At 46.5% G+C, this 26,133-nt stretch overlaps 1 protein-coding gene across 5 annotated transcripts; it reads right to left on the bottom strand.

Moving 5' to 3' along the window:
- Positions 1-118: 118 nt before the first annotated feature.
- On the bottom strand, positions 119-24,789 carry LOC148321797 (ataxin-1-like). Of its 5 annotated transcripts, none has more exons than XM_088319407.1 (6): positions 24,627-24,789; positions 23,820-24,012; positions 16,530-16,705; positions 11,882-11,957; positions 5,039-6,850; positions 119-4,964 (listed from the first exon to the last, which is right to left on the bottom strand). In XM_088319407.1, the coding sequence occupies exons 5-6, from the start codon at positions 6,554-6,556 to the stop codon at positions 4,410-4,412; spliced, it is 2,073 nt and encodes a 690-aa protein (XP_088175533.1). In that variant the 5' UTR covers positions 6,557-6,850; positions 11,882-11,957; positions 16,530-16,705; positions 23,820-24,012; positions 24,627-24,789; the 3' UTR covers positions 119-4,409. The 5 variants fall into 5 exon arrangements, with proteins under 5 accessions (XP_088175533.1, XP_088175532.1, XP_088175530.1 ...); XM_088319406.1 differs by having other exon boundaries at positions 23,820-24,128; positions 24,627-24,778; XM_088319404.1 differs by having other exon boundaries at positions 23,820-24,786.
- Between the last annotated feature and the right edge of the window lie 1,344 nt (positions 24,790-26,133).

Below are 26,133 nucleotides of genomic sequence, written 5' to 3'. Positions count from 1 at the left end.
GGGATAAATCTCAAAGCTGTTACATCTTGCATTTCAATCCATTTTTCACCCGAGCGATGACGACGCATGCGTGTGGTGCATGTGACACACAGGGGGGGCCAAAACACACCCCAAAAAAAACCACAAAGTGCCCATTTATTTCCGATATGTCAAGATTTCATTTTTTTTTTTTTTTTTTTTTTTCCAAAGAGGTGCATTTGTACACATACGTCAAATACGTCCGGCCGCCAGCGTTCCGCGTGGCTGGCCGACAAGAACGAGAAGAAGAAGAGGACGAGGCGGGGAACGAGATGATGGCGGGTACAGTAGGGTACAAAGTGGGAACCAGTGCGCCCCCTCCCTCCCTCCCTCCCCTCAGGGAGGCCTCATTTGTCCTTTACGAGCCACCGTCAAGTCCAGTTCCTCGGCGTGCAAAGACGGTGAAGCGAGAGGCAATCCCGGACATCATCATCATCGTCATCAACATCATTGTTAATCTTATTAAATTAGTTCTCGGAAATTTACACACCTTGGAAATTGATTCAAACATTTAAAGTGGGTCTATACGTGTATATATATATATATTTTTTTTTTTTTTAAATGTCCTTTCTGCCTGAGTTGGTTATCCAGCGCTGTGGACAAACAATTAAAATAAAAAAAATAAAATACAAATCCTGATTAAATTTTAAAACACAAAAAAAAAGTGCCTACAAGCTGTTTTTTTCCTTTTGTGTAGTTTTTCTTTTAAGTCAACATAAAAAAAAGCTCAACCTTTTCCTTTTTTTTTTTTAATCATCAAGTTGTGCAAGAAAATAAACAAACAAAAACAAAAGTGATCCTCTGTTGAGGACGCTTGTCGTAAAAAAAAAAAAAAAAAATATGTTGACATTTTGTTCACTTCCTATAGCGAGTGAGGCGACAAATACACACACACAAAAAAAGAAGCACAAAACAAATGTTAGGACGATGACGACGACCGCCCGCATGGCACCTCGGCCAATTGGAGCGCCGTCGGAACTCGTATCACCAAAAAAAAAGTTCTCATTGGTAAGTTAGCGAATGCTACACTAGACAATGCGGAGAAAATAAAATAAAAAAGAAACTTCAATCTTTTCTAATCTCCATTTCTGACTTTTTTTCCCCCTCTATCACCATCGCCAAAACAACAGTCGCCCATTTTTGTCATTTGTGTCGCTAGACAATGTGCAAAATTATTTTGGGGTAGATTTTTTTTTTTTTTTTTTCAAATGTCTTCCTTTTTTTTTCTCCCCCAAGACTTCGCCACCTATCATTCAAAAGTCACCAACTTTTTATCCATTTATGAGCGAAGCTAGCAGTCCAAGATGGCCGTTACTTCGCGAGACATTGTGCAAAAACAACCAAAAAAAATTCTTTGAGTTGTAAGTTGACATTTTTTTTTACTTTCTTTCTCTGTTTTCCTCCAATCAGCAGTCAGTGATTTTTTTTTTTTGTTGTCATTCATTGAAGAGAAGTTGGGTGTCAAAGATGGCGGCCGCTGCCCTAGCTCCGATTTCCAAAGCGCTGTAAAGTTGTCAAGTCTCTCGCCTGTTTTTAGAACTTCATTGTTATATATTATATCATATAAAAATGTGGTCCCCACTCTGGCGATAAGGTTTGTCCATTCACACAGGAGGGGGAGGTGGGAAGCGTCACACAAACAAGCTAGCGGTTAGCATGATGCTACGTCAACTTGGCACACACGCGGCAGGGAAAGGGCGACATTAATTTGTCTCATATTGCACATGACGGATCATTTATACGGGGAGGGCTTGGGTGAAAAAGCCATTCTCTCTCTCGCTCACTCAAAAACAGTCGACTGCCTTCAGGAATTCAAATAAATGAAATTAGGCGGGAAAGCGGTGGCGTAGCGAGGGATGTCCAGGTGGTCTCCCAAAAGAGCAGTCGGCATTCAAAATGGCCGTCTGGTTGTCGACTACGTCACGACCCTCGAGAGTTCCTGTGGTGCCTTTTTGTTCGACCACAGAGTGCACCCTTGGTCCCGCATGTGATTCCTAGGTTGGCCACAAGGTGGCGTCTAGGTTGCCTGATTGCCCATATGTCACACTCTGGGAGGCCCACGTACTCAATAAGTTGGCCAAATAGTTCCCAGGTTGTGTTTGTTGGTTGCTCAACAGTCGCGTTGAGTCAGTCCTACAGTTTGGCCCCTTGTTTTCCCGCCGGCGGCCATTTAGGTCGCCCCGAATTCAGTTTAGTTTTGCGCACCAACTTACAGGTTGCTCTCAAAGTCACAGTCAAAAGTTGCCCCGAGGTCACAACACCCGATTGACCGCTCCAAGTCGCCCCAAATAATTTCAAAGTCACCCTCTGAGTCTCTCGCAGGTTGACCTTGAGGTTTGGCACAGGTTGTGCAATGCGAAGAGGGCGACTTGCCCGCTCTCGGACTTTTTGGGGGTTGCGTTGACTTACTGCACACGAACGAGGACAGATCCCTGAAAACGACGATGCGTTCAGGTGGGGGGGTTTTTTTTGTGAGGATTTTGGTTGCTGGAGGATCACTAATGAAAAGTTTATTGCCAACTACACCAGTGGAATGATTCTGTGTGTGTGCGCGTGCGCGTGTACGTAACACACGCACGCACACGAGCAAAGTGCATGATATTGCTTTCTTAGGTAACCATAGCAACGCAAGAACTACTTGGCTTTGGCTCCGTTCGATACATCGTGCGGGTTTTGAACCTGAAGAAGAGGAAAGGTTTTCGAGGCTTCAAGAAGCTGATTGGTTGGGTCACATGTTCCGGTGGGGAGGAAGAAAAAAAAAATGACACCCACTCGGTGATCGTGAGGATTCAGTTGAAAATAAAGTGGAACCCTGTTTTTTTTTTTTGTTTTGTCACCATTGCCGGCTTATTCATTCAACAAGCCAGCGAGCACAACCTATCCGTACCCCCAAAGTCGCTTCTCGGTTAACCCCTCGCCAACTTACAGGTTGCACCCTAAGCCTGGTTGACCCTGAGATAAAAAGTGGCACCCACATTTGGCCCACCCACGTTTCGCCCCTCGGGGGGAGCAAAAAGGGCGTGGAAAAAAAGATCACGTGTGGACGTCAGCAGGTGTCGCCAGGCATCGCTTTGACCAACGACGTACGCAACGCTTACGTCTCTTCCGGGCCGCTCCCTGAGTCGCTCACTCACTAGATCCGAAATTACTCGAATGTTCTGCGCCCAGAGTCAGCCCAGGTGACAAGCGGCTTGTTGTGAACGAGCCCGAAAAAAAGATGGCTTGTAACTGCAATTTAGAAATTGAAGAAATTTGGGGCTGCTCCAGTGTTTCTGTCTTATTGGGAAAAAAAAAAACAGGGTCGGCCCCCCCCCCCAAAAAAAAAAAAACATCCAACCCCTTCTTTCCTCCGAATGTGCAAACTGCAAGATTCTCTTTAAAGATTCCAAAGTGGAAAGACTGGACCTTGTCACTCACATCCTCTCTCACACATACACCCCCTCTCTCACACTCCACACCTATCTCTCTCTCTGTTCATAATTCTATTCATGACGTGAGTGTATTATTTGTCTATACACAGTATACATAAAGTCATACACAAAGACACCACATAGCACTGTGCAACTGTACTCAAAAAACTCAAAAAGCAGCCCGCCGGGAGGGGATTTGGGGCACCAAAAACATCAGCGTCTCCATACGCCCGCACCACAAATACAGTACGTACGTCAAACTACGGGGATGGCCTGGACTGTTTTGCGTGCACGCGACATTTTGCACACAAATACATGAAAAACAAAGCCGCCTCACCGCAAGCTTTGTCAGAAAGATTCATTCATTCCTCGTCACTTGCCTTTCCGTTTCCTCTGAGGCACATCGATGGGACCCCCCAAAAAAAAACAACCCGGGCCCCTGCTCCGCTCGCCAAAGTGCTGCTGCTGCTACTTGTTACTCGCCCCCCCCTCCCCTCCAAAAACTTCCCAGACGGCCTCTCTTTGAATCTTACAAAAATATAAAGTCAAATTCTATCACCAAACGCCAACCTCAGCATGTTTGCACTTGTACAAAGTTTTCCATCTATTTTATAAAAGCAACACAACTACTTTTTTTTTTTCAAACCCCTGATTCAGATTTGTTTAACAATCATTGAAAACTGGTGAGACGAAACACGAAGCGAAAACAAAAAGTGTTGTTCCCTCTCTTTCGCTTTCCAAAAACAAGCTAGCCAAGTCACGCTAACGTGCTACGAGCTAACGTGCGCCACACCGGCTAGCGCACGATTAGCGGATCGTGTGAACGGCGTCCAAAAACTGCAAAGATCGTTTGTGTCGGACGACATGACGAATAATAAAGTGATAACATGTAGAGCGACACCGTCTCGACTGTACAGTAAAAAAAAAAAAAAGAACCGGAAAGAAACAAAAGTGGGCATTCAAGGTTTTCTTTCAATTTCTTCACTTGCCAATATTCGATCTTCCCTCGATGGAGACTTTCACCTCGTGAGGGATAAACGTGGGTTTGGCCAAGATCAAGGGCGGCTCCTCCGGTTTTTCCACTTTCCGACCCTCGGGGGCCGACCATCGGCGCTTCCTGCCGCTGCCGCTCGGCTGTCTGGGGTCCTCTTCCAAAAAAGACGGCCGTCCTCCGAAGCCCGGCTCGCCGTTTTGCGCGGCGACGACGCCATTCGCCTGCTCCCCGTGCCTGGATGATGCTCCGCCGCAGCTCTGGGGTGCGCCGGAGAGCGTCTTGGGGCCTCCCAGGAGGTACCCGTGGCCGGGGGCGAGGGCGACCGCGAGGGGAGGCGGGACCGGCTCTGGCTGCTGAGTCTTGGTCAGGGATCCGTTCCTCAGGTGCTTCAGGTTCTTGAGGGTGAGCGAAATACAAACGTCGCCCACGGACAGCTTGGTGCAAGGCAGCTCCAGAAGTTGGGTGGTCCGATCCGGGCAGCATGACGACCATCCCTGGCCGAAGACGAAGAAGGGATACTCCACCAAGACCTCCACGCTCACCTGTAAGTGAAGCAAAAGATCACCGCTCAAAGATTGATTCCAGGTTATTTTTTTCGATACTCCGAGAGCCTTACCTGAGACCGGCGCTCGCCCACGGAGAACTGAACGACGGCAAATTTGGGCGAAGCGCGGCTCCCGTCGATGCGCTCCACCGTAGACGAGTCGATCTTCAAGTCGCTGCTGATTTCGGCGCTCTGGATGAAGTCTTCCGTCTTGAGCTCCTCCACACGCTTCAGCTCGCCATCCGCCAGCTGGATGATGGATCCTTTGACGAAATACGCCGGCAGAGACGACGGCGCCGCCGCCGCGCTCGATGGGAGCGTCGGCGCCAACGAAGGGACCACGGGCAGGTGGAGCTGCGCCTGAACCACCTTGTGGTACGAGCCGGCGGGATTGTCTGGAGTTTCTCCTCGGTAGGCTCGGGTGGAGGGCGCGGGGGGCTCGGCGGCGGTCACGGCGCTTCCGCTGACCGGAATGATAACCGGCTGGGCTCCTGCAATGAGCACATGTTGCTGGAGGCTGGCGTGGTAGCTGATTGGCGCATGCTGGCTGCCGCTCGCCCCCGCGATGTAACCAATCACTGGCGACGGCGGGTAGATGCCGCCGGGGGGCGGTTCCGCGGCAGAGTTGTGAGTGGTCTGTATAACAGTCTGCGGTGATAGGGGGCCGATCGCAGCTTTCAGATTGTCGACGCTAAACGGGGGCGCAAATGTAAAAGAGTGGTTGGAGGACGCCGGGGTGCGGCTGACGGGTTTCCCCAACAGGATGCCGCCTTTCTCCAGGTGCTTGCCGGGACTGGCCCGGGTGGGTGCCAGCTGGGGGTCCCCGTGGCTGTTGGGCATGAGCATGACTGACGTTCTCGAGGGGTCGCCAGCGTAGTCCGACGGGAGGAGCAGCTGGCAGGCCTCGTAGGCGTCGCCCAATTTGACGGCGCCAAAACGCCGGCTCCGCTCCAGTCCCCCGTTGTGAAGCTCTCTGGAGCCGGCGCCGCCCTCGTCTTTTCTGGCGCTGCCGACATCGGCGTGGGGCTGCAGGGACGAGGGCGGAGGGGGCGGCATGGAGGAGGTGTACCGGATGGATGCGAGCTGTTGGTCGTATTTCGAGGCTTGCGAGGGAACGGCGTGCGTCTCGGGAAGCGATGACAACCTGTGAGACGAGGACGAGGAGAGGGGCGGCGGTGGCGGGGGGGGAGGGAGGGGGAGTTGAGGGGCGATGTAGCCGGCGTACGGCGCGCTGTAAGGTGAGGTGATGAACTGAAGATTGGGAGGCAGTTGGGCGTAGTGGAGCGTCCCGCCCACGTGCGTCTGGGAGAGCGGCGACGTGTAGACGGCGGGAAGGGACGAGACGAGCCTCATGACGTCGGACGAGGACGATTTATACGGGGCGCCGTCGGACCGGGCGATGCGACGAGGGACGCCCGCGGCGCTCCCGCTCCCGCCGGCCACGAGCCAGGCGACGTTCTCAGGGGGCGGGGCCTCGGCGGCGGGGGGCGGGGCGATAGGGGAGCGGATTTCTGACGGAAGCGTGCTGGGGGGGATCTCCCGCTTCTTTGGGGGCAGACATTCGTTACTCCGTTCATGATTGGACTTCATCCTGACCCCTGCTCAAGTACCTTCTGGATTCTCGTTATCTAATCCTTCCTCGCGTTTTCCTTCTCACTTTCCACACGCCTTCTCTTTGTTGTCTAACCGTGAGGGCGACGGGAAAAAAATGGGGAGGGGAAGGGGGGGTCAAGGTACGCTCGCTCGCGTTTCCGAGGTTGACTCTAGGGCGAGCTCGAGAGCGTCACGACATCACACCTGCTGCTGCCGTCGAGGACGACGGGGGGCCGAGCGTGTCGCGCTTTATGCGGAATCATCGTCCTGCGAGCCTCCCGCCTCACCGTCCTGGAAGGCAAACACGGCGCGAGAAAAGGAACATTAGTTTTGCCAACCCTTCCCGGCAAAGCCACAAAAACGGAGCTGCGTGGCAACGTCTGCGCCATCTGAGAGGAGACGGAGGGCAAAGTGCAGCCAAGTGGAGACTGCGGCGTCCTCGAGTACAAAGACGTGACCTACATTAGAGAAAGCGAGAGTATTGCCTCGGTGAAACGCGACGCCCACGTTTACTTGAAATGCGCAGTCACCTGAATCTTGCTGACTTGGCAGTGTCTGAACGTGCGTGTGTGTGCGTGTGTGTGTGCGTGTGTGTGTGTGTGGTTATCAAATAACCTGTAATCCAAGCTGACTGTCCTCCACGCATTCACAAATACAATGATCTTACCTAAGTGTGTCAAGTGTGTGTGTGTGTGTGTGCATGAGAGAGACAGAGAGGGGAGGTAATGCAAGCCACCCACAAAGCAAAACCGCACACTCATGCATGACTACGCTATTGTCCTTCTAAGGTCAAAACACTCAAGGGTGTGTGTGTGTGTGAGAGAGAGAGAGAGAAAGAACGAGATTAAGACCATCCTCATGTAAAAAAATAAATAAATAAAAAAATATAAAACACCTCTTCATTCTCTCAATGATATAAATTACAAAATATAAATACACAGGCTCTGTATTGTGCCCACTGAAATTGTTTCATAAAAAATCAATTTAAAAAAAACTAAAATCTGAGGCCAGTTTCAAATTGGCAAAAAGTTAGTTTCCATCTTTAGGGGAAGTTTTGGGGCTTGCCATGAAACACAAAACTAACACGAAAGGCCCCGGGGACTTTTTGCTTTCTTTGTTTTCGGCAAAGACTAAAAAGAAATTCGCTAGACGTGTTTACCACGAGGAGAGCGGCAAAAAAAGGTGCGAGGAAGCCATTCCGGAAACGACGCAGTACGTCTGCCAGTGTGGTTCAAAGCGGCCATCTTGGGGTCAAAGGGTCGTCCTTTCGTGTAATTGTAACTCTCTGAAATTTTGGCCACTCTGGAGAAGAGATCAACTTGTTTCGTTGGTATCCACTTCTGGAGAGCAGATATCAACATGTGTGATGCTTGGTATCGACGCGTATCGCCGCTTTCGATGACATTAAGGAGACGAGAACAAACGAAAGGTCTAGCCTTGAGAGTTTTAATGAAAATTTGTCCCAAAGAGAGACACGAGTTGGTAGCAAAAACAAGTTGGATGACTTGCACTTTTGTGTGTGTGTGTGTGTGTTGTTTTTTAGCCTTCAGCAACACAGAGAGGAGACGATTGAGAGGCACAATTGTGAGAGAGAAAGTAGGACAGACCTAGTACGTGCGTACTAATTACACACACACACACATGCGCACACACACACACACTCAAAGGCATCTGATGTATCAGCCAAAATCAACAGTGGAACACTAAAATTTTGTACGCACATGCATAGAGTACATACATACACACGAAAACAAGAACATGCACACACACACACACACACACACACACACCCAGTGTGTACTCACCATGGGTCGGCCCCTCTCACTCCATTCCTCTCTCTCTTTTACACAACACACAATACTCATTCTCTGTGGCTCCCTCTTAGGCTACACGCATGCATGCACACACACGTACACACGCACGCACACACCCCCGCACGCGTACAAACAGTGACACACAAACCTGTCTGAGTCGGCTTGCTAAATCCTAACAGCGAGGAAGGAGCACCCGGGACATACAGGTCATCTTGCTCCCTCTTACACACACGCACACGCACACGATACACACAGGCACGCAAAAAAAAAGTGGTCGCACAAACTTGCACACGCCCACAGGGGAGGGAGTCCCACATGCTGAGGACTGAGGCCGATTACGCAATGGCTTGAATGAGTGCCCGACACACACACTCACACACGCGGTGAAAAACACACTTGACAAAATGTCCAGAAGAAAAAATGTCCTTGTAATAAAAAAAAATGTGAGAGAGAAACACACACACGCACACACATTTGGCAAGATGTACAATAGTGAAGAAAAATGTCCCCACTATGAAGAAGGTTGGATGTCAAGGGTTGTGACACACACACACACACACACACCCCTTGCAAAAAGACACACACATGCCAGCCTGCTGCAGGCCCGGAAAACGCTTCGAACGGACGGCAATGACGGCGGATAAATGTGCAGCGGACAGCGAATGTGCTCTCCAGCAGAACGACATGGAGGGAGGCGTGTCACATGTTATGTTAGACACGGACGCGGACACGTGCATGGTTAGCATCGACGAGCTTTGTTGCTTTCAGTCCGACGGAGCCGATCGGCTATTGGCTCAAACAAAATGTGCCACATTTGCAAAGACGGCGTTTCTTTGCAAATGCGCACTCCCGCCCGTTCGCCACCAGATGTCAGCATGGATCACTTGTCTTCCAAAGTCAAGTGACCCACTTGCGCCAATTCCCACCGGAGAGGCACGCACAAAGCACTTCCTGTTTAGGTTTGTCCGATCACGATCCTGACTGTCCTCGTCATACGCGGATTTTGATACCAACCAAACAAGTGACACCAGGTATCAGCATGTATCGTTCGCAATGTATGAGTTAACTCGTTTGATCTGTCATCGAGTATCACGGCTTTGAGCATGTATCAGTTTTTTCTCAATTAAGGGGCCAGATAACAGAAAATCAGTGCGTCAACATTTGGTACTGGTATTATGTATCATTATTTGGATCAAATTAAGGATACAAGAAATTAACATGTATCTTTACTATTGATGTATGGTTGGCGTTTAAAAAAAAAAGGGGGGGGGGGGACCAGACTTGCACATGCATCATTGCCTTTGATCCAATTAACTCAACATGATATCGACATGTATCATTGGTATCAACATGTATCTTTTGTAGCTTTTCATCTCATTAAAGACACCAGAAAGCTCCGCCTATTGTTGATTTTGATAAATCTTTTTTAAAATTTTTTTTAAGAGTGCGTCGTTTTTAGTACACTGTCGCCGCATATTAGCGAAATTGGCGGTCAAAGGTCACGGTTGTGGAAGCTCGGGAACAGAGAGCGCGCTTCCGAGCGGCGTCGCCACACCAGCGCGCCACTTGTGTGCTCCATTATTCAGCGCAGCGTGTCAACGTTACATAATCACGTCATCAGCCTGCACTCGCTCAACTGGAGGCCGTCGCGTACACTCGCCGAACACCTCGCACTTTTGCATTGACGCTTTTTTTTTTCCCCTTCTGTTCTTTTACAACACTCCAGAGGCTGCCAGGCGACGGGGTCGACTTGTGCGCAGTCCATTCACAAATAATCTACACACACACACACATGCACACGCACGCACGCCAATGAGTGCGTGTGAGGATTTGTGAGGGAGTAGAAGAGATGGGCAAATCACCACTGAGCTCCTCTACTGCTGTATAATCCCACAGAGTCCACACGCTCACGTGCACGTGCACGCGCACGAGAACAAAAGCAGCCGCCACATGCGGGCAAAAGTCCAACACAAATAACATTGGCGTGTTTTTGCAACGACGACGGCGTGCGCATTTTCAAGTCATGATTGTTTCTCAAGTGCTCAATGCATCAATTGAGTCGATTGCGCAATAACGTGACGGAAGGTGCGTTGAAATTGTGGCGAGCGAATGCATCATTTTGCCGGGAGGTCGCTCGCGCGCGCCAATATTTCATCAAATATTTGTATTTTTTTCTATTTATGCTTTGGAATTTTATTTTAGCTATTTTTATTTTATCAAGTTTTTTTTATTTTAATGTAATTTTCACGTGTAGTTTTTGTTATATTTCCTGATTTATTTTTTTTTTTTTATTAAGGTAATGTCTTTTTTTTTTTCTTAATTTTTTCAACTGCACAAAGAAACAAATGTCGGCGTTGTGCTGAATGCTCCACAGGTGTCGGCGTGCCGCACAATAGCGCGCGAACGTGAACGCAGCATATTGTGCGCTCTCAAGTGCATGAACGCAATCACGTTGTATAGGCCGAGTGGAGCGGCAAATTGAGCAATTTCCTGGGCGGCACAACGGCGCAACAAAAGAACATTTCTGTGAAAGAATAAATTCCACGTTGAATTTTTTTATGACGGTTAAAATGCACTCAAGAAGACTTGATATCAACATGTATCAATATGGATCATTTCGAAGTCATCAACTAGATTTGATATCAACATGTATCATTTTTTCAATATCAACCCGTGTTGTTTTTCGACAGACATCATTGGTATCGGCGTGTATCGTCACCTGCCACGCCAAGTCCACCCAAAGTCACCCGAGCAGGTTGATGCTTTTTTTCTTTTTCTTTTTCCACACTGAACGCACACATTGCCAAGAGAGGAGGAGCCAAGAATAGCGGCGACTCGCACACGCGCACGTTGAGGATGTTGCTCGTGAGCGTCCAACACGTCTCCCGACACAAAAGCAGCCGGCAAAGACCACAAAAAGATCGTTTTCCTTCAAGTGAGCTCATTCGAAGCTTGCGCTCGATTCTCCATCACGGTAATGACGACTTGGAGTGTCGTTTCCGTGATGGATGCCGTGCGCTCCCACAGCACAACAATAACAATAAAAAATTAAAATTAAAAAAATGAGGAATGCAAACATTCGTCAATGGTTCCCAAAACAAACATAAAAACCTGCCCGTCGAAATGGAACGATGATGTTTCCTTTACAAGAAGCCTTGTTTACTCTCTACTAATGATGAACTTTTTGTTTCAAGACTTCATATTCTGGTGATCGACGCGATACAGAAACCAGAATAACGATACTTGTTGATATCTGCAGAAGAAATGAAATCATGATACATGTTGATACCAGCGCTGTGTGGTGATATGGTGTCCGAACATGTTTTCTTAATAAGGTCAAGAACGATACAGGACATGTTGATATCGGGCGTTTTAAAAATTGATCCATGATGATACCACTACAAAATATCAACCGAGATCTTTTTTTTTTTTTCAAATGACAAACTGGTGACATGTGGCCCGGCAAGTTATGGAACAGACAAAAAGACAACTCAATGTTAGCGCTCACCTCATTCAAGGCAAGCTCCTCCAACACGCCCCGGCGGCCCGGTCACGAGCGCTTCCGAACACTTTCCCACAATGCACTGCGACCAGGAGCAAGGAGAAAAAAAAAAAAGAATGACTCATTTTTATCGTAGGCATGACGGCTACGTATTCGATAATCACCGTACTATTGTGAGTCTCTATATAGAGATACAATCCAACATTTTTAATTCCAAACCAATATTTCTAATATTTTTCTTTTTTTGCCGTGGCGTTCAAAAACGGAGAGTGCGCCACGGGTGGCGGCGTCGGCGGCCGGACAGATGGAGCCAACGAGAGCGAAAGACAAAGCGGAGAAGAAGAAAGTGAGCGAGAGAGCAAAACAGATGGTGAGAGGAACTCACTGGGAGGACAACACTGAGTCAGCCGGCGAGACGCAGCAGGGGGAGGATGAGAGCAAGAGAGGAGGGGGGGGGGGGTGATTTAAAAAAAAAAAAAGGAGGGAGCGAGGTAGGATTCTACTCCAAAACTGTGCTAGGAAATGTGGAGTCCGCACAGGCTGGAGGACACCAAAGGTCAGTGAACACACCTCCAAAACATTCCCTACATGAGATTGCAGGTGCCCGTGCCACCTTCATGAAAACTGGGAAATTACAGACCTCTAATTAGGAAGCCGGAAGACGGGAAAACAAAACGTCACTAAACGCGCCAGCCCAACACAAGGTGCGCATGAAGTTGGTTGGACTTATGCTGCGTTCATGAAACCTGGGAATTGGACAACCTCAAAGTAAGAGGCTAAAGGAGAAAAGGTTCTTGAATGAACCGGTTGTTTGTAGCATGTGTGAAAACGGGGACAATACTTGAGAGGAGCGTCAATGGACTCCATCGTGAGCTCAGCAAGAATGCTTTGCAGGCTGACGTCGTGTCTGACAGCTGTTTGTTTGGCGCAAGCACAAGTGTGTGCGTGTGTGTGCGCGTGTAACATACAGGAAATGCCTTTGTTCACCGCAGGCCAACTTTTGCTCCGCTTCGCCATAACTGTCATTCCACAGGCCAGGGGGAGAAAAGGCACTTTTTTTTTTTCCCTTTGGAAAAAATTTTTGCTTTTTGAAAAAAAGTATTTTTGTTCTCCTTTCTGGAAGAAATTTTAAATAACATTTTAAACATTTTTTTTAATCAATGCATTTTTAAATCGTTTTTCAATTTATTTTGAGAAAATCGATGTCATTTGCATTTATCCTTGTAAAACTTTTTTAGGAAGTTATATTTTAGGTGAGTTAAAAATCCGATATACAAAAAGCATTATTTTTTATTAATTTATTTGTTGCAAAGCAAATAAGTATTTTTTTCTTCTGGAAAATTGTTTCTGTCAAGAATGTATCATTATAATTATTTTAGAAAATGTCAAATTATTATTTTTTTTCAAATTGAAAGAAAAACAAACAAAAAAAAACATGCGTGTTGCTAACCAAACAAGCAGCACCCCAACACCAACCACGGCTGTGTGCGTGTGTGTGCACGTTGGCAACGACCGAGAGTAACCTCGCCCACTGATGTGTGCTGTTGAGTGCTGCTGCTGTGAAGGACTCTGCTAACGCGTTGATGTGTGTGTGGGGGGGGGGGGGGGGGGGGGGGGTGTATGACATCATTACGAGAGCAGGGCGCTGGCCTTCGGCTTCCTGCCACGAGCAGAATGTGAGAGTGAGAGAATCTCACACATTGTGACAAGGTCAAAGACAAGCGTGCTAAACGATGATGTCATCCAAACGCAGCCCGAAATCATTCAAATAGCCGCGGCGCCGGTTTAAGATTGAATTTTATTTTATTTTGGGGGATTTTCATGACTTTCGGGGGTAATGTTTTGGATGAATTAAATTCCCATTTTTTTCTGACTACATAAAGACATTTTTGCAATTTTTAAAAAAAAAATCTTCTGTTCTGTAAACGTAGGAATTGTTATTATTGTTTAGGAATTGAAGAATTTCTCAAATATTATTCAATAGAGCGGAAATTATTTCCGATTCATTATCGATATTTGTGGAGGATTGAGAAAAATTTGAAACTGTCAACCCGCAACCTTTTGTAGCGGACACGCACACACACACAAAATAAAGCAGAACCGGCTTGACAAGCCGTATTTTTCTCGCCAGTCCAACTTGAAGCGCGCGCTTGTCGCCGATGGCAACACACGCCGGCGGGCTGCCTGCGACCGTTTGAGACAGCCAAACGCGTCGGCTGACTTGTGTGTTGAAAGCAACGGTTGTGGCGAGATCCCACCTTTGCCGCCTTCTGCCTTCAAGGCGGATAAATGCTGCGCTTGTGGATCCTGCGTACACAAAACAGGACCAACGAGTTCACCGTTTGTGTGTGTGTGTGTGTTGTTCACATTGATGCGCACACACACAGCGCGAGGGGGGGGGGTTGTTGCTTTCTGCCTGTTATACAATACATATTGTGTAACAACTGGCAGCGAGTGGGCGGCTCCCACCATCTGGCGAGATGAAACCCCCGCCGTAATTCGCTACACACGCTGTATGTCGACGTGCGTGTGCGTGTGTGCGTGTGTGCGTGTCTACCCGCCAGCTATAAATAGGAACAGCGCCGCGTACAGTCGGCAGGGTTGCAGAGTTCACGTATGCAGCGAGTAGAAAGAGAAGACGAGAGCAAACTGCGGCTTGCTTCGAGACTTGGACTTTTTTTGGGGGGTGGGGGGGTTCGGGTATGGCCTCGTGACTTTTTTGGGGGGGATGAATTTCCAATCATTTCTTGGGAGTGGGCGGAGAAACTCCTGGTAAAGGGCAAAAATGGACCTAAAATGGTTGTTTTAAATCAAGAGGGCGGACTGGCTTGATGAAACTTTTTTGTGAGTCTCCTCATGTCGACCAAATTTCACGTTACTACGTGACACGTTCTTTAGGCGCGACAGTTTCCAAGCGCAGAATAAAAAGCTGACGGGAAGTGACACCGAATCAAGCAGGTGGTTCTTCCTGCGAGGCGTCGCGTCGACGCGTTCACCGTCAACCCAAGCCGGAGACGCATCCCGGCCGGTTTTGAGCGCCGCACGTTTCCATGGCGACGCAAACAAACAAACAAACCCGCCGGTCTTACGCGGGAGAAACACACACACTGCAAATACGGTGGCGAGAGATTCCGCTGGATCAAGCAGTCAGCTGTTGTTGCCATGGTGAGGAGAAGCTATTTTAAGTGCCGCGACTCCGCCCCCTTTTTTCATAAACGCGCGCACACCTGCAAATGCAAATGAAAAACGTGATGAATAATTCCACGGCCACCTGAGAGTTGGCATTGCATGTACAGCGCAGCTCATGACACGACGGTGTTCTTAGCGTGCCGCTAATTTGCAAGGCGAACCTCTCCACCGCAAATTTCTGTGGCTGGCGTTGAAAAAAAAAACAAAAACAGCCAATAATTTTTTTTTTTTTTTAAATAGCAACACTCGGAACAAAAGTGGAAATTGGGGGGAAAAAAAGAGGGGATTGGACAGCAACGCCGCCCCTGCGAGCGAACAGGTGACGGCGAATGTCAAGCAGGCCGCAAATCACTCTCACCTCTTGAAAGCGTTCGCTATAAATAGACGCGGTTGCCGAGGCCACCTTTACGTTGGCCAACAGCGTTTCCGTGAGCGCGGCCCAACATCTGGATGCCGCCGACGCACGCCACCTTTTTGTGCAATCACTTGTTTGTTGAGTTTGATTACATGCCGGCTTTAGAGCGCCTCGTTGTAGCGGCGTGGAAAATTCCGACGGCGACCCAATGGGACATTTTCCAGCGGAGACTTTTTAAGACTTTACATTTTGCAGGAAACATGACCCCGGTCACACGATCCTGGCTGCCAAAGTAAAAAAAAAAAAAAATGAAGCACAGCAGCTGAACGCTTTTACGTGTGCGCAAGCGACGATTGAGTCGACTCGACGTCTGGAATTTGGCTTTGAGCGCATCAACACACAAACAGGCCAGCGCGGCCGCTGACGATGGAACGCGACACAAAAGCTGACGTGCTCTCCTGACCCACTTCTGACACTATTTTGGGTCGAGGGGGGGGTGGGGTCACCCAAACAAGGCGGTCTCCGATGAGACGAGCTCGGCTTTCGACATCGCGAGCGAGTCCATTTGCGCCGCCGCTGACAGCCGCGAGCATATCAAGGAGGTTTGGCGCTCGCGCGACGCCGCCGGGATTAATTGCTAATTTGAGATTATTGTCATCGCCGCCCGAGAGAGAAAGAGTGGGCGCGGGTGTGAGCGATTTACACTTCAAATAATAAAGCAAATCCTCTCTGTTCTGGCGGATTCTCGCAGCCCGGTTGGGGAATATGAAAATCAAAGCAGGATTTGCAAACACGCCCAGGGAAGGACTTCTTTTTTTTTTTTCAAACTTTTTTTGCCCAAAGAAGTGTGAGAGCGTTTTAATGAGCAAGTTCAAATGGTGTGAATGCATAAGAGGATGAATTGGCAAGACGAAAGCGGGAAATGAGAAGATGAAGAGAGATGCTCGCGGGAGATGAGGGGGACAAAAGGTCAAGAGGAGCCGAGACGAGCGTTTGGCGGAGGCGAGAATGCGTTCGGAATCATTCGCGAATCATCTCAAAGGAACCAAAGGGAAAAAAACACGTCCGCGGTCATCAGCCGACGACAAAATGGCTCGGAGGAGGCGTCACCTGAGTGGAGGACGCCGATCGACGTGGGGGGAGGAGGCGGAGCTTGTAGTCGTCGTTGATTAGCAGCGGAGAACCAAAACTGCGCCGCCTCGGTTTCTTGGCGGAGGGCAAGCGTTCGTCAGGGTTGCTGCGGCGCCGGTCCGAATGCGTCCGCCTTCAGGACCTGGCAACATTCCCTGAGGAAAGAAATACGACACAAAGTCAGATTGATACGGCCCCAATGAAACGAAACGGAAAAAAAAAAACAACAAAACACTTCCAAGCGCCGGCGTGTTGCTCCGACAAAACGCAACGACGACAACTCAAATGCTTCGCCTGCCACCGGTCCAGCACACGGAACTCAAATTTGGTGGCAGTCGGACAAAATCTGTCCACATCAAAAGTGACTGCTGGAAATAAAAAAATTAAAAATACCCGACCGCCCTAAAAAAATATGAATTTAAAAAAAATAATAAAATTCTTTCTTCGGCTTTGTGAGATTTTTTTTTTGTGGGTCTACTCAGGATAGATATTCCAATTAAATGTCGTGTTGCGTAAAAGTGGCTTTAGGGGCTGAATTTCCAAATAGTTTGCTTTGGTTTTGTTTGAATGCCGACTGTGGTGGTTTGCTCATCCTACACGCAATTAAAAAAAAATAAATACATTCTTCATCGTTCAGTGTCAAAAAAAAAAAAAAAATCTTATTAAATCCTTTTTCACATTGTATTCGTGGAAAATTATTGTGAATAATCTGTGGAAATGCCTCATTCAAGACATTAAAAACATTTTAAGAAATTGCAATTTAATTGGTGGAAAAAATAAATGTTCACAATATTTTCTTGTAATTTTCAAATTCATATAAATATTTATTCATATATTTTTAAGAGAAAAAAAATCTTTTTTTTATTTTAAGATGCATACAAAAAATATTTGTTATGGGGGAAAATAGTACAATGCTATTTAATTTTAAAAATATATATTTTTAAAAATGTAATTATTTAAATTTCTGTTTAAAAAAAATCAACTTTGTTCGACATTTCCCTAAAATGGTTTCAGAAAAAACAATTTGTGGCAAACTCCTTCAAGGGATGTCAAGCGCGAGTCAGACGCTCTCTGATGCTCTCGTTGGGTTGTTGCCATAGCGCAAGACATCAACTCTCATCAGCACACAAAGATGACGAACATGAATCGAAGCAAAATCTTCAAACGCGTTGCCGGGGCGGTCTCAGGTCAGCCAATGCACGCACACACACACACACACACACGCTCGAGTGTCTGCATGATTAAAAGAGTGAAAGTGGGGCACACACACACACTTGGAGCCGTGTGAAATTGCTGCAGTTCCTGTGCGCGCACACACACACACACACACCCCTGGCAAGATCGCATGAGCGTCAAGCGTATTTTGCCATCAGCCGACCTTCACCTTCAACCTGTGTCCTGAAATAAAATCCACGCGTATTCTGATCGACTCATGTCACAAATTTTCAATTGAGGAACTGTTTTTTTTTTTTTTTTTTAAATATATCTATTGATTTATTTGTGGGGGATTTTAATGTGATAATTTTAAAATAAAGCAAAATTTACAAGTGACTTGGGGCAACACGTATTAATTTTTTCCCTCCCTGCTGCGTTACCTTTCAACTGCCTTCCGGAGTCCCACAGGGCAAGAAAGTTTTGGGTTGCACATGTGACATCTCCAGTCTTGATAAGAGAAAGTCAACATTGTCTTCACGAGTCACCTTTTTCTTTTTTTTCCTTCCCCCCCTTCTCTCTGCATCTGACGCGAGAAACAAACGTTGGCTTGTTTCGGCAGCCTGAGGTCACCCTTGCAGAACGGCGCGCTTGTTTTTCTGATGATGCTTAACCGACGCCAACTTACTACTTGGACGAGGCGTTTTGAAAACAACTTTTGCAGAGGATTACGCGGAAACGACAATAGCAAGCGCAGACGGTAACGCCGCAAGAGTTGAAGTTGACTTTTAAGTTTTGACGCACTCTGCAAACGGGACAAGGAGAAACATTCTTGGAGTTCCGTGTTTTGTGATGAGTCATCAGTTTTGCTGCCATGCTCCTCCACCCACACACATTGACATAAAAAAAAAAATAAAAAATGGATGTTGCTCATCTGTCTCGCATATGTGATTCCAATTTGGTTGCAACAGGACAAAAATCTCAAGTAGTCCTTCTTTGAAGAACCATTGGGAACGGAAAACGGAAATTGCAAAAATGTTCTCACCTCAAATGTGACTTTTCAGGCATGACGAATCGATAGAGCACATGTCATGCTGCTCAGTTGAACTGGATTCGTGGGATGGATTTTATTTATTTTATTTTATTGATTTTATTTTAATTATTTGATTTCATTTATTTATTATTTATTTATTTTATTTTATTGATTTTATTTTAATTATTTTATTTTGTTTATTTATTTATTATTTATTTATTTTTTATTTATTTATTTCATTTTTATTAATTTGTTTATTTATTTAAACTAAGGTGGATGTTTGGAAGCTGACTTTTGGTGATCCAAAATAGCGCAAAAGATGATTTCCTTTGATTTATTTGGCCCACAATTAATCACGGTGAAGAAAGGGAGCAACTGATGAGTGTGTTCCCACTGCCTAAAAAAAAAAAAGAAAAAAAGTTCAACTAAAAACCTGCACATCCAGCAGCTTCTTAGCAGCCTTGTGCAAGTTTTGCTGAGATTACATCATCAGAGGTTTGCGCAGTGGAGTGGATGCGAGTTTCTTCTTGATTGGTGCTCAAGGGGGGGGCTCGAGTGGAGGCGCTCACTTTCTCCGTAAGCATTTTGGGGTCGCTACTTCTCCGCAGAAACATCTGGAGAAGATTAGCGAGGTCGTGTCTGCGCAAATCCGCAAACGCTTCCACTTCCGCAAGCGGAACCGAGGTCACATGGTCCAGGCGGCGACGAAAGCCAAGATCCTCGCCAAATCACAAATGAGACGTTTGATGGATGCGCAGATTAGATTACTATACGTTCGCTATAGCTATTTTATTTATCTATTTATCTCTATTTCGTGACCTAGCTCTTTGCTAGCTAGCTAACTATGTCGTCGGCTTTTATCTGTATTTAGCCAGCTAACTTTTTCAATTCAACGAGCTCGCTGCTATTATGTCATCTTAGCGAATGGTGGTGAAAAGAGGTCCAAAGCGATGTTGAACTTGAGTGGCGGAATGTCGCTTGAGTAAGTCTTTGCGGTCTGCAGCCATAATGATGACATCGTTGACCACATGCGCATCCTTCAAGTGCGTGCATGAGCGTCTCCGGAAAGGGCTCGCTATTAGTGCCCCCCCCGCGCTATCCTTTCAGCAGCGTTTTGGTGGCGTGTGCTGTCGGCTCACAAATGGACTCACTCAGCGCTTCATCTCGGCGAGTCGCGTAGATGGCTAATGGCCATTCATGTAGCGTTAAAGCAAGCCGACGGGGCGCACGCCTGAAAACCTGAAAAGCACTTTGCCGGAAGGGGGATTGGCGTTATTATTTTATTTTTTTTTTTTTTTTTTAGCTTTTCAATCCGAAATATGTTCTGGTGGTTCCACAAGAGACCACAAGAGTTATTTGATTGTATTGTATAGATTTATTTGTTTATTTCATTGATGTTCTATTTGATTGACATTTTTTTAAGTCTTCAAGAAGAGATGCAAAAAATATATATATTTTTATATATATATATATATATATTAAAAAATTATATTTTAGTATATATATATATATATAAATAATAATATTTTTTAATATATTTTATTTTATTTATTTATTTTTTTTTTTAAATATGCATCATTTCATTTTGCTAGCTTAATCTGCAATCGTATTTACATTTTCTCTTTTTTGTTATTCAATTTGACGTGATTTTTTTTTTTCGTGCTCAGTGATGCATAACCATCATCAAGATTAAGGCTGCCGTCATTTACTTTTAAAAGCGCCATTATGAAAAAAAAAACTTGACATAAAGCCGCACGGACAAATTAACGATGAACCTTGAGCACTTTTATGCACAGAGCCATCAAGTTTATATTGGACCGTAACTGGATTTCGTCGATTCGCCCCCCCCCCCCGTCAAGTCTGCGCAGTAAAAGTGACTAAGAGGGGCTTTAACCTCCGATTGCTTTTCAAACTTTCCCATAAAAGCCGTTAAAGAGGATCCCGGTGGTAATCATTTCCCGTTAGGTCAACTTTTCTTCTCCCCACCGCAGGTATTTTCCCTGAGCCGCGTGCGTGTGTGCGTGCGTGCGTTGTTTCCATGCACGTCAGTCGACAAAGTCGTAGTACAAAGTTCCACGTGACCGTTCCCCGGTGCGTGTTGCTAACCAAAACAGCAGCTTGTTTCAACCTGGATCAATCCAAAGATTCAAGTCTTGACTCAATAAACACACACCCCAGGCGGTGACGTACGCAAATTCCAGAAGCTCCTTGGCAGAGGTAAGAAAAGTCTCTTGCCCAAAAAAAAAAAAAAAATGCCTGAGTCATAAACAAAGAAATTCCAAGGATGCCAGCCGAGCCGGCGTGTTTTCAAGCTTCAATTAAGTGGCCTCTCCTCAGCTAACGATGCGCGACGTCTCTTCATGCGCGTGTGTGCGCAATCTAGGTCACGACGCCGCACTACAACACTTCAGCAAAACAACAACAACATGAGCTGCATAGTTGGGGAGCAAATTGGTCACTCCGCTGTGGCTGTCATGACAGACCAAGTTGAAGCACTGCAGGTTACAAACTACACTAGTCGCTGCTTAGTCGGGTTGCAAACTGGTTGCTCCAACACGGCTCTCAACATTCTTTTGTTTCGAATCAATGGATGATTTGTGACAGCAATAAATTGCGAGATTATGGCTTGATATGTTGGCTGCATAGACGGGTTATAATGCGGTCAAACCAATACGGGCCGCATTTCCAGGGACATGTGACAGTCAATGAAATGACGTCATTGTCACCCTCCCCTCGCCGCTGTCCACGCGCTCCATTTAGGCGTCCCGCAGGGGCCAAACGCTCGACATGAATTGCCGGTGTGTGCCAAGCACAACAGAAGCGTAGGGTGGGTTTCGGTATTGCAACGATTGTTTTTTTTCCCACTGGCTTTTTTCCTGTTATTGAATTCCACTCTCTCAAATGCGTATCAGCTCCCTCCCTCTCTTCCCCGCTTGACCCCCCCCGTCGGCGCGAGTCCATTGTTGCTGCCCACGCAGCTGTCTAGTGTCTGAAGTCACAATTTGAACTGACGCGCACTACAACTGGCACATTTGCGCCAACTCATGCAGTTCAGTCGGGTAGCATGAGAATGTGGGAACCGAGCGGCAACCTGGTCACTCTTAAGATCGTCCAAGTGATTTTTGCTGTTGTAATAAATTGATAATTCCCATCAGAAGTACTTCACACATGAGCTGCATAGACGGGTTGCAACCTGGTCACTTCAATAAAGCCCTTCGCCCCTGATTCCACCCCCGTACTCAGAGACTTGGGCAATCCAGAATTCCAACATTAAATTATAAACACTAGCTGCATGGTCGGGTAGCAACCAAGTCATTTCGAGTACATGGCCCTCAATATTCTTGACTTTTTTTTATCCTAATCAACCCGTGTTTTGTGACAGCCCGAATTGCGAAATGTCACGTTTTAAATGATACCTGCATAGACGGGTATCCAAAGAGCGAGGACAAAACGGCAGAGAAGCACGGTAGTCTCCACACGCGGCTCCACGTTCAAAACGCAAATGACGGACAATTAGAGGCCAATGTGTCCTAATCACCGGCCCTTTGATTGCAGCGCGGCTCTTTGGTCAGACCCGTGAAAGGGGGGTGTGCAGACTTTTTCAAAGTGAAATGCTGACACCAGCCAGCCGCATTGCGTGCCATCCGCAAGCCTCGATTCATTTTTGATCGGCTGTTTGAAGCTCGGCGGGGGCCCGAGTTGAACGAGGGAGCAGCTCGCTGCTCGCTCGGCGCAGCGCTCCCAACCAAATTCCACACGTTACAAAAGCAAACAGAAACCTTGAAAAACGTCTTCATCAATTCCGATTAGGATTTGAATTGTGACAACAAAATTGCGCCCACCCAAAAAAAGAAAGATTTCTCATTGACTAATTTTAAAATATTCATTATTTTATTGCTTTATCAATTTAGACTTATGAGACGTTTGATATCGAGCAGCAAGCAAGTGGAACGTCGCGCGACGCTCCAAGGCCAGCTGACAAAAATCGCGCCAAAGGCACAAAACCGATTCACGTCAAACTGATTTTGTTTGACAAAACACGTCAACACAACACACAAGGAGGAGAACATTTAAAATTGAAAAAAAAAAAAAACCTTCCATTTCCTGTTCTATGGCTATCGAGACAATTCTGTGTCACATTCAACTGTTTGATTCATTACGGGTTTGATTATTTGTCGCTGAAGGGGACTCGGAATATTAGGAACAAGTGTCATGACAACGCGATGTTCTGAAAAAACGGTGCGATTAAGTAACTGCTGTTCCCTTTTGCACGCTTGCAACGCTTCGACGTGACGTGCTAACAAAGTGTGACAAGGCCATTTCTTCACCGTCTCAGCTCGCTGCACGAAAGTTGCACACACGCAATCCTCCTCGTAGTCGTAAAAAAAAAAAAAAAGAGAGAGAGAGAAAGAAAGATGACAACGTGAGTGATAGGCCACCACTTGGGACTGGGAGTAGTGCAGCATAAGGGGGGGGGGGGGTTATAAACAGGGTAAAAATAGCCTCGCTATCGCAGGCTTCCCCACAGTCCCGTTATATAATGGCCCGAGCTGGGATGAATGACATCACGGGTAGTCTCGCAATCACAAAGCCACCGTGTCCTTTGCAAAAAAAAAAAAAAAGTCTAGTAAGTAGTAGTGCATTAGCAGAGCAGAATAAAAACACGCACGAGAGCCCGGAAGAAGACTCGTCAAGCCGGGGTGGAATCAGCTGCTCGCCTTGCGTGTCAACACACTTCCGCGATGGTGAAACTCAGATTAAAAAAAAAAAAAAAAAAAGAAACATGCACTAAAAAGGGGTGAAATGAGCGCAAACAACGAGTTGCACAACGCCAACTTGACTGGGCGTACTTTTAACGTAGCTGCGAGTGCTAAAAATCGGAAAAGAAAAAAAAAGAGCTAAAGTGAGCAAAAGGAGTGGCGCAGTTCGAGCAGATCGCCAGCCGGGCGGACGCGCTCTGAGCTCGGTTAGGACGCGCGCCGAGTACCGGGAGCTTCGGAGCGCCCTCAACTTTCCCCCAGCGAGCCCGAGACGACCCAGCCCGGGGCGGGCAAAGAACTCGGCGTGTGTCGGGGGTTGCTTACCGTCTGTCTGGTGGTGGTGGCGGCGGTGGCGGTGGTGGTGGTGGTGGGGCAGGCTGTGGGTCCCGAGTGGCTCTCTCCTCCGGTGTTGTCCTCGGCTCGCGGCAGCGTCCGCCACCCCCCCTCCTGCCTCTTGCGACGCGTGCTCGCTGCGCTCCGGGGGCTGGCGGCCGGAAAGCGTCGCTCCCCTCCCCGCCTGCTCAAGTGTGCGGCGGCCGCGCGGCCCCCACCAGCAGAAGCGCCACAAACCGTCACCGTGACCGTCACGCAGGCGCTGCGAGTTCACGCAGCGAGCACACCACTCACACGCAGCTACTCATGCACAAAAAAAAAAAAGTACGAGAAACCAGATCTTGCGCACGCGCACACGCGCCTTTCGGTGTATTTTTAAACGTTACGAATATTTTAGTCACCTACACCGGTGACATAGCTGTTACGTAATATCACGGTCGCATTAAATAGGTCCAATAAGGCTTTTGAAAAATCTGGTCAGTGCTTTTGCAGCACTTCTCAATTTTAGTCTCTAGCGTTCACAGGAGCCCACGTACAGTAACCTCTCTTTTTTTATTTATCTATTGCACTTCTTGGCACTCATACGACTACTTTAATAACTCAAGTACCTCAAATAAAAAAAAATCTGCCTGCGTTAAATTAATTTGACGTGTTCGCTGTCAAATACAAACAACATAACACACCACTAAGGCAAACGCTAACTTCAAAATAAATGTTTTTAGCAACAATACGATAGCCTTAGGAAACTTTTATTTTGAAGCTGGCGCGGGTGGCGGCGTGACGCCTACCTTGACTTACCTTTCTCGTCATTTTAGTGCCATTACATAGTTATTCTCAAGGTCAACACAATCGTGTCCGTTCGCTGATTTAGAAGGCTAAGGATAAGAAGCCGCGAATTAATCACGTCGTCATTTTACGATGCGGCACAAGCTAGCCGCTAACGAGAGTGTAAACATCGAAGTCTCGCGATGCGCACGTGACAGTTAGGTGCATTCACAGGCACTCGGACATTTCAATGCCCTTCTGAAAAACGTATTCATTTATTAAAGGTTTATAATCGAATATTTATTTATTTATTTATTTACTTATTAACTCAATGATCTGCTGTTAGCCACCGCCTAATTTACCTGGCAACAGTCGAATAAGGAGAGTACCGGCACTTAGTTATGACTGATTTTACAAAATGGTTTGAATTTTCTTATCACCCGTTTTATATTACAAAATGTAAAATAATATTACAATTTCAAATTATGACATGTATAACATTGGATTGGATTGGATTCATTTAACATTTTATTCACTTTTTAGATTATTATAACTTTTGATAGGGCAACACAGTGGAAGTGTGTGTGCTTTGTGGCAGGACAAGACTCCGAAAATGGATGGATGGTTAACTTTGGCATTTTCCATACAAGAACATTTCATCTTTTGTTGAATGTTGTTCTGGACTATTAAAAGCCAAGCAGGACGAGCAGAAGGAGGTGGCAGCAGGCGCTCGCCGCGATGCCAGCTGACTTTGACAACGCCAACAACTTGAAAACAAACAATCCTTATTTACCATTATTATTTTCATTAATATTATTATTATGAGCGTTAACGAACTTAATACCAGCACACTCGCTACAGGTCGAGTCTAGATCATTGAGATTTTGGGGTGTAAAATCATTTAAGCCTAGCCGCATGAGATAAAAGTCAAGCTAACTGAGCATTAAATCAGCCAATAGTAATGCAAACAACCACAAGAAGGCATATTTGCATAGTTTATGGCATAGTAGTGACGTCACCAAAACATTCAGTGACAATTCTTCGCACTCCACAGCATTTTGAGTTTCTAATCACTATCGCTCTCCCGTGGGAATTGAAGTAACTACGTTATGTGCAGAGGAGGTGATGAACACGACCAAAGATTTCGTCATTGGAAAAAAAATGGACTTATAACGTCTCAAACGCAGATTGCATTGGAATATCGCCCTCCCGTGGCAAATTGAAGTAACTACAACTACGGAGGGGGTGATGAACACGACCAAGATTTCGTCACTGGAAAAGAAAAAATGGATTTATAACGTCTCAAACGCAGATTGCATTGGAATATCGCCCTCCCGTGGCAAATTGAAGTAACTACAACTACGGAGGGGGTGATGAACACGACCAGATTTCGTCACTGGAAAAAAAAACTTGACTCACAACGTCTCAAACACGGATTGCATTGGAATATTGCCTTCCCGTGGCGAATTGGAGTAATACAACTACAGCATGCGCTTACCAAATAGCAAGAATTTTTTGTGGTTGTATTTTTTTTTTTTTT

Source organism: Idiotropiscis lumnitzeri, chromosome 16, assembly GCF_059441095.1.
Source record: "Idiotropiscis lumnitzeri isolate Australia: NSW breed Sydney's pygmy pipehorse chromosome 16, RoL_Ilum_1.0, whole genome shotgun sequence".
NCBI lineage: Eukaryota > Metazoa > Chordata > Actinopteri > Syngnathiformes > Syngnathidae > Idiotropiscis > Idiotropiscis lumnitzeri.
This window is presented reverse-complemented; position numbering and strand designations above follow the sequence as displayed.